Source organism: Neophocaena asiaeorientalis, unplaced genomic scaffold (assembly GCF_003031525.2).
Source record: "Neophocaena asiaeorientalis asiaeorientalis breed wild unplaced genomic scaffold, Neophocaena_asiaeorientalis_V1.1 scaffold36, whole genome shotgun sequence".
Lineage (NCBI taxonomy): Eukaryota > Metazoa > Chordata > Mammalia > Artiodactyla > Phocoenidae > Neophocaena > Neophocaena asiaeorientalis.
The window spans coordinates 5,208,490-5,218,417 of record NW_020174149.1 but is presented as its reverse complement, the minus strand read 5'-3'; the positions used below and the strand labels follow the sequence as shown (position 1 = coordinate 5,218,417).

Sequence of the window (9,928 nt, the reverse complement as noted above, 5' to 3'; positions counted from 1 at the left end):
AATCTGTGACCCGCGATCGCGAATAATATTGGAAGGCTATTTAAACAGATGAAGGCCTAAATTGTCTTGCTTGTATCTGAATTAATTTCTCATTCATCATCATTATGAAGTGATTGGTCTATTCAAGCTCTTCAGCCTGCTGGAACGGCGTGGGATTTAAATGAGATTGTAACACAATTTAAATGCTCGCCGACTTTAACGAGGCCAATTGAGCAGCTGCAATAAATACAAATATTTTTCTAAACAGCCTTGTTTTAAATAATTACTTAATGCTTTCATGTTATTTTTAAGTGGCAATCTTTCTCTCTCTCCTGCTCAGAATATCACACACTTATTTGCTGAGAAGGCGATTTTGGAAACGACTTTGTGTTTCTTTGTGCTTTGTAGATGGTAGCATGCGTTTTGCCGTCGGTTTTTTCCCCCCTTCAGAATCAACATCTCGGGGTCCACAACCTGGCACCAATGGTGAGCTGGGCCTCGGTTTCACCCTAATGCAGTCTGATATGTCTGCCCCCCGCAAGAGCCAGGGAAAAGCTGGGTGATGGGAGAAATTTGCCGTTTAGATCAAGTCACTTATCCAGACACATTTTAGCTGGGTCTTGCAAACGAATCCGTGCGACTACACTTACAAATGACACCCCAAAGAATGGCGTCGTTTCTGACTTGTCCTGATAACCACCATCAGCTTGATCAAATCAGAATTCCAGAGTATCTGAAAGGTGTCCCTTAGGAAGTTCAATCTGCCAGCAGTTTGGCTCCCGTGCAAGTCGACTGGAGTGGGTGGAGGCTGGCTGAGGATTTCTTTGTTAGGGAACAGGCCCAGAAAGAGAACCTGGCCACAGGGATTGGTTGGGGGTAGAGTAATTGGAAGAAAATCCCAATTCTTTGGCCCAACCTCCTTTTCCTCCCCCCATTCACTGACACTACTCCCTCACTCACTCCGGACGACGGTGCTTGGAGAGGATGCTAGGAAGGAAAAGCTCTTTCCACTACGAGAATGCCATTCGTCTGGCCACCCTCGACAACTGTCCACCCGTGACACCCACGCTCTTCAGCCGACATATGGCGAAGGGTGTTTCCTCGATTGCGGAATAATGGAAGCAATCGAGCGGGAAAAGCCTGGAGAACAAAAGAATCTTTTAAACTTTTGCGAAAGTCCTAGGCTGGGGGTGGGGACGCACGCGACTGCAGCGGGGACCTAAGCTCCCGTTTGCCACGACCGTCTAGGGCCATATACCCCTGGGAGGCCTGGGGTGAGAGGGTGCATTCTGAATCACCTCTCCCTCTGCCTGGGATGGGGGCAGAGGGACTCGATGTCTGGAATGTGCCGGCGCGGGTTTCCCGGTTGGGAAAGCAGGGCCGATATAGTCACTAGAGAAATCATTCGCGGGACAGACAACATTGGGGGATGCGATCAAACTGCAGGCCAGGGAAAAAAATGGGGACAAGGGTGGAGGAACCAAGTGATTTGCTATGTAACTGGGCAATTTAATGCCAGAGTTAAGGAGCTGCTGGCCGGAATCATTTCGTCTTCGGAGGCTCTGCCGAGCTCATCCTCCTTATCCTGTTGTTTAAAATGAGCATTATCCCAAACATATGCAATGCAATCAGTTTGGTCACACTTACAAGAACACGCTTTAATAAGGCAATCAATCACTCGCTAACAAGACGGCGACGGCTCGCGCTGAGCGCGCACTCGGGCTGCTGGGTGGCTGGTCTTCCCTTCCCGGACCGACGGACCGCGGCTGAGCGCTGGTCTGCGCTCCCAGGCCCCGCTGGGTCCCGAATAGGTTGAGGAGCCCAGGGAAAGTGTGAGTCGGATGTGAGGTGTCAGACTTCGCGAGGGGTGACCATGGACTCTGGGCCCCAAAGAGGCCTAGGACAGGGGAGGGGAAGCCAACGGAGCTGGGAGCTCATAGCTACATGAGTCACTAATAGCTGTGTGAGACCAGAGCCTCCGTTTTTCCACCTGCAAAATGGGACCGAGATGGGGGAAAATTAAGTAGAGATGCTCAGAAAATTGAAAAACAAAAACAATAATACGAAAACAACAGTGTCAGTCCTACTGCTTGGTCTAGCCTTCTCCTTTTACAGATGAAGAGATGGAGGCTGTGGACGAGCAGGGCCTTGTTCACGATCATGTCCCATCCAGCCGCCCCCCACCCCATCACCAAAATGGAAGTATCCGGCCAGATGCTGCCGCCGGCACAGGCGGAAAAGCCTATTTTTAGGTGTGGGGGTCTTCGAGGGAGTGTGAGTAGTGCGTGCCTAGCACCAAACCGCAAACCTTGGCAAAAGGGAAATTTCATTATGAAATAATGAGTAATTCCTCCTGGCAAGATGTATTGTTATATCTTCCACTGCAATTTGGAGGAAGAGAGGCTCAATTACCCAGAAAATACAGTCAATTAAAGGCTGCTGATTGGACACGAGGCCAGATCATCGATCTTGTACTTTCCAATATTGCTGCAGACACCTCATTTTCCCTCCCTATTAACTGAAAATACGCCTGGCATTACGGCAACCCGCAGCCCATTTACCTGTCGCAAGCAATCTTGGTCCGATGTGAAGTAACCGAGAAATTTGCCGGGGTTTGGCACCTGGAGCTTCCCAACTGCAGAGGGAGCTGCTCAGGGCTGGGGGGTGGGGTGAGTGGCAGAGAGGATACTGGAAACCTCAGCACAAGGCTTTGCTTGGGAGGGCGGGGAGTGCCATGTTTGGGAGGGTTTGCTCTAAACCCCAAGGGGGGATGGAGGCAGATTCAAGAGTCCCCGCCTGCCCATGGATACACCAGCAGAGGACCCTTGAGTCCATGCAATCCTGAGCGCCCGGCCTGCTGAGGACACCCATCTCTTCAGAGACAGCCACAGTGGCTCTCCTATGGGGACAGAGGATGACAACGAGGTGACCACTCAGCACTGTCTGTCCCTTTGCCCTGACCAGAATTCCATCCTTGGAGATGACTTCCAGTCTGAAGAAGATTCAAACCCTCCCATCCCAACTCAGGAGTCCTCCTCCCTCCTCTCCCCTCACCCTAAGATGCAGACCCAACTTGACCAGCAAACCCAGCTCTCTGCAGTGCTCAAGCTCCACCCCCACTACCTCATTCGTCTCCACCTTGGGTTGGGGTGGAGGTAGGATCCACAGAGACCAGAGTCCAGAGTCCCCTTTCCTCAAAGGGTTGGGGCAACTGGAGAAGGAACCATCAGGGTGAGCCCCTGATGGGATCAGTGCCTCTGCTGGGCCAGTTGATACAAGTCTCCGAGCATGCACAGAATTAAGGAAACTTACACACCAGGGCAGCTCAGCTCAGAACCCTCCTTCTCCACCTCTGTGCAATGTCCATTTGGAGCCTCCCAATGCCCAATAGAGGCTTGGGAGACTGTGTGTCCGTCTTTTGACTCCTTGCCTACCCAAGCCTATGACGGCTGAACTAGTCATTTAAAAGGACTTAACATACTGCCCGCTGCCAAAAAATTTAAAATGCTAAAGTGAGAATCATATCCAGCTTTATTGCAACATGGTCAACAAATTGTAACAGCAAATTCTTTGGGCGTCAAAGGAAAACCAAATCAAATTCATTCCCTACAGGAAGAACCACTCCCTCCCAGTCAGGGTGAAACTTGCCTTGGAGGTAGGGGGTGGGGTGGGGTACAAGTTCTCCTCTCTCAAAAATTGGCTGCAAGAATGACTGTGGAAGTGAGAGTTTGGGAGTGGTTCCCAAAAAACCCTGGTGGAGGGGAGAGACAAGGTCCCCAGAAGGGGCAGAAGGCTCCCGCTAGTAATTGGAAAGTCAAGCCCCATTGGCAGCTTGGGAGACAGAAGAATGTAAAATGCCAAATGCAAAGGGAAGGGCCAGAAAGCTCCTGGTGAAGGGAAGGCAAGGGCTGGAAATTGCTTCTAATTTGCCACCAGATACCGAGGGAGAGAGATGAGGTCCCTGCTCCCTAAGCTCTTCCCTGGGCGCCTTGTTAACAGCTCAGCTCTGGGCTCCACGGCCAGCCAGCCGCATGGTGATCATATTATACATTCAACATTCAAAAACCCTCCTCACACACATCGCTTGCTAATCAGGGTGTGTGTTGGGCTCAGGGAGAAGAGGCTTGGTAGAAGCTGCCAGGGGAGCCTGGGGTATCTGCAGCCTCCCTGCCCTCGGTACACAAAAAGTAGGGGTGGAGATGAAGTTACAAGAGAGATATCAAGAAGCTAGGAGAGAGGAAAGAGATCAGGTGGTGGTAGATGCTAGAATCAGAGAATATTGTGAAACTGAGGCTCCAGGAGGGTCAGAGAGCCCCCCGCTTCCTTGGGAGGGCCAGGATTCTCCGCCGTAGTAAGTCCTCTCCCTCTTTCTCCTAGATGGCTGGTGCGTTGCCATCCACAAGCCCCTTGCCATGCCTTGGAAAAGCTGGCAAAGATTAATCTCTACCTGCTCTGCATACACAGCATTTTGTTCCGAGAGACAGCAATTTCCCTTTCCATTGCGTGGGCTTGGCCTTGGCAGGGGGGAGGGGTTCCAGGTGAGAAAGGGGTTGGGAGTGGGGGGCTGGGGAGCTTAGGGGCTGCATATCGGTTGCTGTTGCAGCTAAGTTTGTTTAGCTTTGGAGCCACGGCCTCAGCCCGGGTCAGGGGGAGTGCGGCCGGTGAAGAACGACAAAGAGGCGCCACCCCAGAGGAAGGTCTCTCAGCCACGGCCTCCCCACCCCCACTCTTGCTCCCCAAAAGCGCCAGCCACGGCCGCTTCCCGGGCGTCCCGATGCTCGAGGTCAAATCCCGCTGGTCCTCAGCGGCCCTCTTCTTTTCCCTCGGTACCCCGGGGGCGGGGAGGGGCGCTGTCTTGAGTCCCCGGGGGTTGCCCACGGGCGTCCTGGAGTCGGCTGCCGGCGGGCGGCTCCTTATCTCGTGAGGGGCACCTCCTCCCTCTGGTCCAGCGCCACAGAGGTGGCCTTGCTGAGCACGGAGGGCGCGAAGGTGAGGAAGGAGTCCGAGCGGGAGGTGGAGGCACAGGTGAAGTCCGAGGCAGCGGCGGCGGCGCGGGGCGCCAGCCCGTTGGCCGGGCCGCCGTGGCAGGCGAGGCAGGAACAGGGACCGCCGGCCGCGGTGCCCAGTCCGTGCGCCGGGCCCGGGTAGAGCGGCGGGTGGCGGAAGGCGCACAGCAGTTCGGGCCGCGGGTAGGGCTGCGAAAGCACGCGGAAGGTGTCGAGCGGGCGCAGCGGCCCGCTGAAGGGCGAGGCGGCGGCGGACGCGGCGGACGCAGCTCCCAAGCCCACGGGCGAGTAGTAGGGCAGGGGCAGGTGCGACGGGAAGGGGTAGGGCAGGCCGCCCGCGGCCGCCGCGTGGCTCATCATGTACGTGTAGAAGGCTGGGTCGGCCGGGTGCGGCCAAGTCATGGCCAGCCGCTGCCGCTTGTCCTTCATGCGCCGGTTCTGGAACCACACCTGGCGGGGAGGAGAGAAGCGGGTTCGGCGGCCGCGCGGGCCCGGTGCGCAGAGCCCAGAAGTCCCGCCCCACTGCGGGCGACGGTGCCGGCAGCACAGGAAAGAGCGGAGGCGGAGCCCCTCTGGGCGGGGGCAGGTGCAGATCCCACCCCCGCCTCCGGAGCTGGAATCCCTCCCGGAGAGGCTCAGGGAGCCACTCCAGTCTCTGTCCCTCCTCCCCTCTGCCCACGCCGCCAGGACGCCGGAACCCGGTGTGGATGGCAAAGTAATGGGGGCACCGAGGACTCCACCGGTCTGAGGCGGCGGGCAGAGATTCCCCAGAAACATGTCCCTTTCCTGCTGCTCTCCCATGGGGCACTTCCTTGTCACCTGCACAGGCACTTCATCCCCGCTGTTTATTTGGCTAGGAAAGGGACAGTCAAGCGCATGGCAGCCGTGCTCGCCTAGGGACCGTCAGGTGGGCAAATTGCTGGCACCTGGCACCTGCACCAGGCCTAACCACCCCCGGCCTAGCTGCCATGTGGGCAGGGAGACTCCAGGCCCCAATTCCTAGCTAACGATTTAGGAAGTGGGAAGTTGGTATTTATCTCCTCCTGACTGGGTGCACCCCGTCTTCCTGGTCCCTGGAGCTCTTACCTTGATTGTGGTTTCCGGCAGGTTTAGAGCAGCCGCCAGCTCACATCTCCGAGGCCTGGATACATAGTTCTCCCTGTAGAATTCCTTCTCCAGCCGTGCAATCTGCTCCCGGGTGAAGGCAGTACGGTACCGTCGCATCTGGTCACTAGCACTGCAGGCCAAGGTGCCCTGGGAGCCACCGCTGCCATTGCTTTTGGGAGCCTCGCCGCTGCCATTGGGACTGCTGGCCAGTGCCTCGGAGCCAGGCCCTGTGCAGGGAGCCCAGAGTATACGTACACACAGCACACACAACAGACACACAGACACTGCTCATGTGGGGCTGTAGGCCAAGGGTGTGTATGGAGGGGGTGATGGAAAGGGACACTCCCCTTCTCAGTAGCCTCAGACTCTGCCTCTGCGGGGGTGGCAGGGACTTTGAGAACCCAGGAATGGAGGACAGAGGCTCACCATTCATTCAGAGGAGCACATAGCAACCATTAGGCCTGGCTGGGCTGCTGTTTGGGAGGCCTGTCTGTAAGGCCTGCTGGGAACAAAAGCCCCAGCCGCCCTGGCTACCTGCCTTGGGGCACAGGGGAGATGCAGCCGCTCTGAACTTTCTGCCCACCATTGACAGGTGTGGGCAAGGATATGCACATCTGACAGGCAAGTGAGTTGAGATGCACCTTGTGCTGGAGCGTTGCAGGAAGTTGGGCAGGGACTGAGTGTCATCGCTTTGTGTGCCAGGCTGCGGTGCAGGTGTGGGAATGTGCACAGGAGTGCGTGAGTATCCTATTACCTCACTATGTATGAATGGAGTATGGATTATTCTGAGGGTATTGCTATGCTTAGTCTGGGCTGAGTGGACAAGATGGTAATGGGTGGATGTGGGTACTCAACAAGGTGTTGGCTGCCAAGGCCAGGGGGTGGTTTTTCATCCATACCAGGCTCTTCTCACCCACCCGCACAGCTTTGTGGAGGAGTGTCTGCTGGTGGGCTCTTCCAACTAGCTTTCCACCCCTCTCAGGGAGACTCCCTTCCTGCTCATTCACGCCCCCCCTCCCCGCTAGCCCCTGGTCAGGGAGGGGTTCTCCAGTTACAGCAGTGTGACGGCCCCCCCCATATGAGTGTAACCCAAGGAAGCGGGGGGGGGGGCTCCTGCCCCCTGCAGCTCCTTTTCCTTTGGGTGGAGAAGTGGGACTAGGAAGGAAAGGGGAAGGGGGGAGGGCCAGAGCTCTGCCTTTTCAAATGCAACCGGAGACCAAAGGCAATTAGATCATTGGGACCATTTCCGACCTGGCGCCACCGAGCCCGGGAAGTGACAAGGTAATTTGGACCTCTGACCGACGTGCAAACTGGTCGAAGGGCCGCAGCACCCGGGCGCCCGAGTTGGCCGCGATTTTACGGTCCTTTATGGACTCCCGGCTTCCGCGCCTGGATACTCCTTACACCCCGCCAGCCACAAACTGCCCGGACCCGCGTTTGATCTCGCCCACGCCGGGAGAAGGTGTCTTCCCCGCGCCGTTGAAGCAGTACCTCAAAGCTCTGGGGGGTTGGGGTGCGCTTTGAATCCCCCTCAAGCCCAGGGCTTGCGTCTCCCTCCTTCCCCCAAAGCACAGCTGTCACCCTCAGTCCCGCCAATGCCAGAGCACAGAAGGAGACCCCCCGCCAGGGCGCAGATAGCGGGGGAGAGTTGCTCAGGTGGGTCCCCCCAGCCACCCCGCCCTGGGGGAAAGGAGTGTCTTCCTCTCCTCCAGAGCTGAAGTGGAAGGTGGGCGCGTTGGGAGGCCGGGGGAGAGAAGGGGCGCGGTGGCTACCTTTGCTGTGCTGGTACTCGGCGTTCCCCGTGGAGCAGTCCGGGGTGCAGCTCACCTCGATTTCTTCATAGAAATCCGACTCGGTGTCCGAGCTGCTGGGTTGCCCCTGGCCTGAGAGGCTGTCGGCGGAGGCAGCCGGAGGTCCGGGGCCGAGCACTGCGGCCCCGGCTGCCCGCGACTCGGCGCCCGGCCGCGCAGCGCTGCCTGCTAGTCCGTCGACCGGCTCCTCTTCCAGGCCTCCCCCGCCGCGCTCCCGGGCGGCCGGAGGACCAGCCCGCGGACTCAGGCAACCACGGGGCACCATCTTCTCGGGCGGCTCGGGCAGCGGGCTGCCCACGGCTTCGGACAAATTGGAGACCCTCTTGCCAACCAGAGTGCCAAGCTGACCCCCATCCAGAAACATAACCATGTCCTTTCGGCTCTCCATCCCGGGCTCTCAGATGGGGGGAGGGGGAAAGACCCAAGTGAGCTCCTAGCCCCCCGGCTCCCTGGGTCCCCAGCGGTCCGACAGATCTTGGCTGCGGGGGGGAGAAAGAGGCCAGGCGACTGGGCGAGCGCGGAGCGGCCGGAACGCGGTGTCGACGGTGACAGCGGTGGTGGCGGTGGGGAGCTGGGGGTCACCTTGTGATGCGAGCGCTCCTCTGTGCCGCACCGCCTCTGGGAGGAAGCCCCATTGCCCTCTTCTTTCTAAGCTGTCATCCTCCTGCTGCAATCGTCATTACAGTACCGCTGGTGACGCCACTCGGCGAGCGCAAGTGGATAAATAGAAACGTCTGCTACAGCGAAGATGAAAGGAGACCCGCAGCTAATGGCTCGGCAGTGATGCGCCAGGTGTGGGCCTCGCTCGAATGGGGAGGAGAGTGTGAAAACAGAGAGACACACACACTGAGAGAGGGAGACACCCAGGCAGAGGGGATGCAAATGGAATTCCGCAGAAAGAAAAGAGAGCTTAACGCGGTGAGTTCCGCAGAGGCTGCGGGACTCGGTAATTGAATACGCTTTTGATATATATTTTTTTCTTATTGTTTTTCGGGCTTTTGTTTTCTTAACTTGGTGCCTTGTTCTAACACCGATGAGAGACTCCTTAACTGCATTTTAGAAGTGTGAAGGCCGATTCACAAGCCTCCCTTCTCTCGTCATTATTACAACTGCCTGTCCCTGGCGAGCTAACCTCGCCCGGGCTCCAACGTCTTTTTTACCAGCTACTGAAAAGCATATTCCCTCCCCCGCAAGTTGTCTGGAGAGCTTGAGCCTGGGGTCTCTTTCCTCCCTCCTCTTCCCTCCCAGCCCCTACCCCCAGCTGTCTCCTTCCTCCTGGGAACTAAAAGAGAACTTTGCCATTTTTCGTCCCCAAGGGGCAAGAGATAAATGTCTTAATATTTTTCTTTAAAGACGGCCTTGGCTGCTGACTCCAAATGTTCGCTTTTTTTTTTTTTTAATCCCCCCCTCCCCATCTAGGTGGCCTTAAGCTTTCCACAGCCCAGCTTGACCTCCAGAAGGCTAGTCATGGAAGAAATCGCTTTCCCATTTGCTCGGGCCTCGCCTGCACTTCAGGTATGTAGGGTGGGGAGAGGTTCTAAGGGTAGCCTTTTTTCTTCTCTTGCCTGTATTTTAAGGTATTTGTTCAGAGTCAACGAATTCCCCCGAAACAGGTTTTGGGAGTTCAGAAGCGCCGGCAAATGCGGCCCCCGCAGTGGCAGCGGCAGCGGCAGCGGCAGAGGCTCCTAGCTGGGAGAAGGTGTTATTCTCACCCAGAGATTTGGGGCAGGGGTTGAGAGCGACCAGCACGCAGCATTGGGGTTCATAGAGGGTTGACTCGCAGGGTTCTCCCTCACGCCCTGCCCCGGGGCTTTGGTCCCCTGCTCCAAAAATGGGTGGTGTTGGGAGAGAAGAGAGAGAAGTCATCGAAAATGCCATGAAAGCACAAGTGACTGGGGTTCTCATCAATCGTTGCAAACAGAAAGGGGACCCCCATGGCAGGGCTGAGGGGCGTGAGCAGTGCTGAATATATTTGGGAACAGTCACAGGCTCCCTCTCAGGTCTTCTTCCAGGGAAGGTGGAACC

General features: G+C 56.9%; 1 protein-coding gene across 1 annotated transcript; it reads right to left on the bottom strand.

Moving 5' to 3' along the window:
• Positions 1–4,892: 4,892 nt before the first annotated feature.
• EVX1 (even-skipped homeobox 1) lies at positions 4,893–8,291 on the bottom strand. The gene is made up of 3 exons (XM_024755092.1): positions 7,865–8,291; positions 6,072–6,319; positions 4,893–5,435 (listed from the first exon to the last, which is right to left on the bottom strand). The coding sequence occupies exons 1-3, from the start codon at positions 8,289–8,291 to the stop codon at positions 4,893–4,895; spliced, it is 1,218 nt and encodes a 405-aa protein (XP_024610860.1).
• Between the last annotated feature and the right edge of the window lie 1,637 nt (positions 8,292–9,928).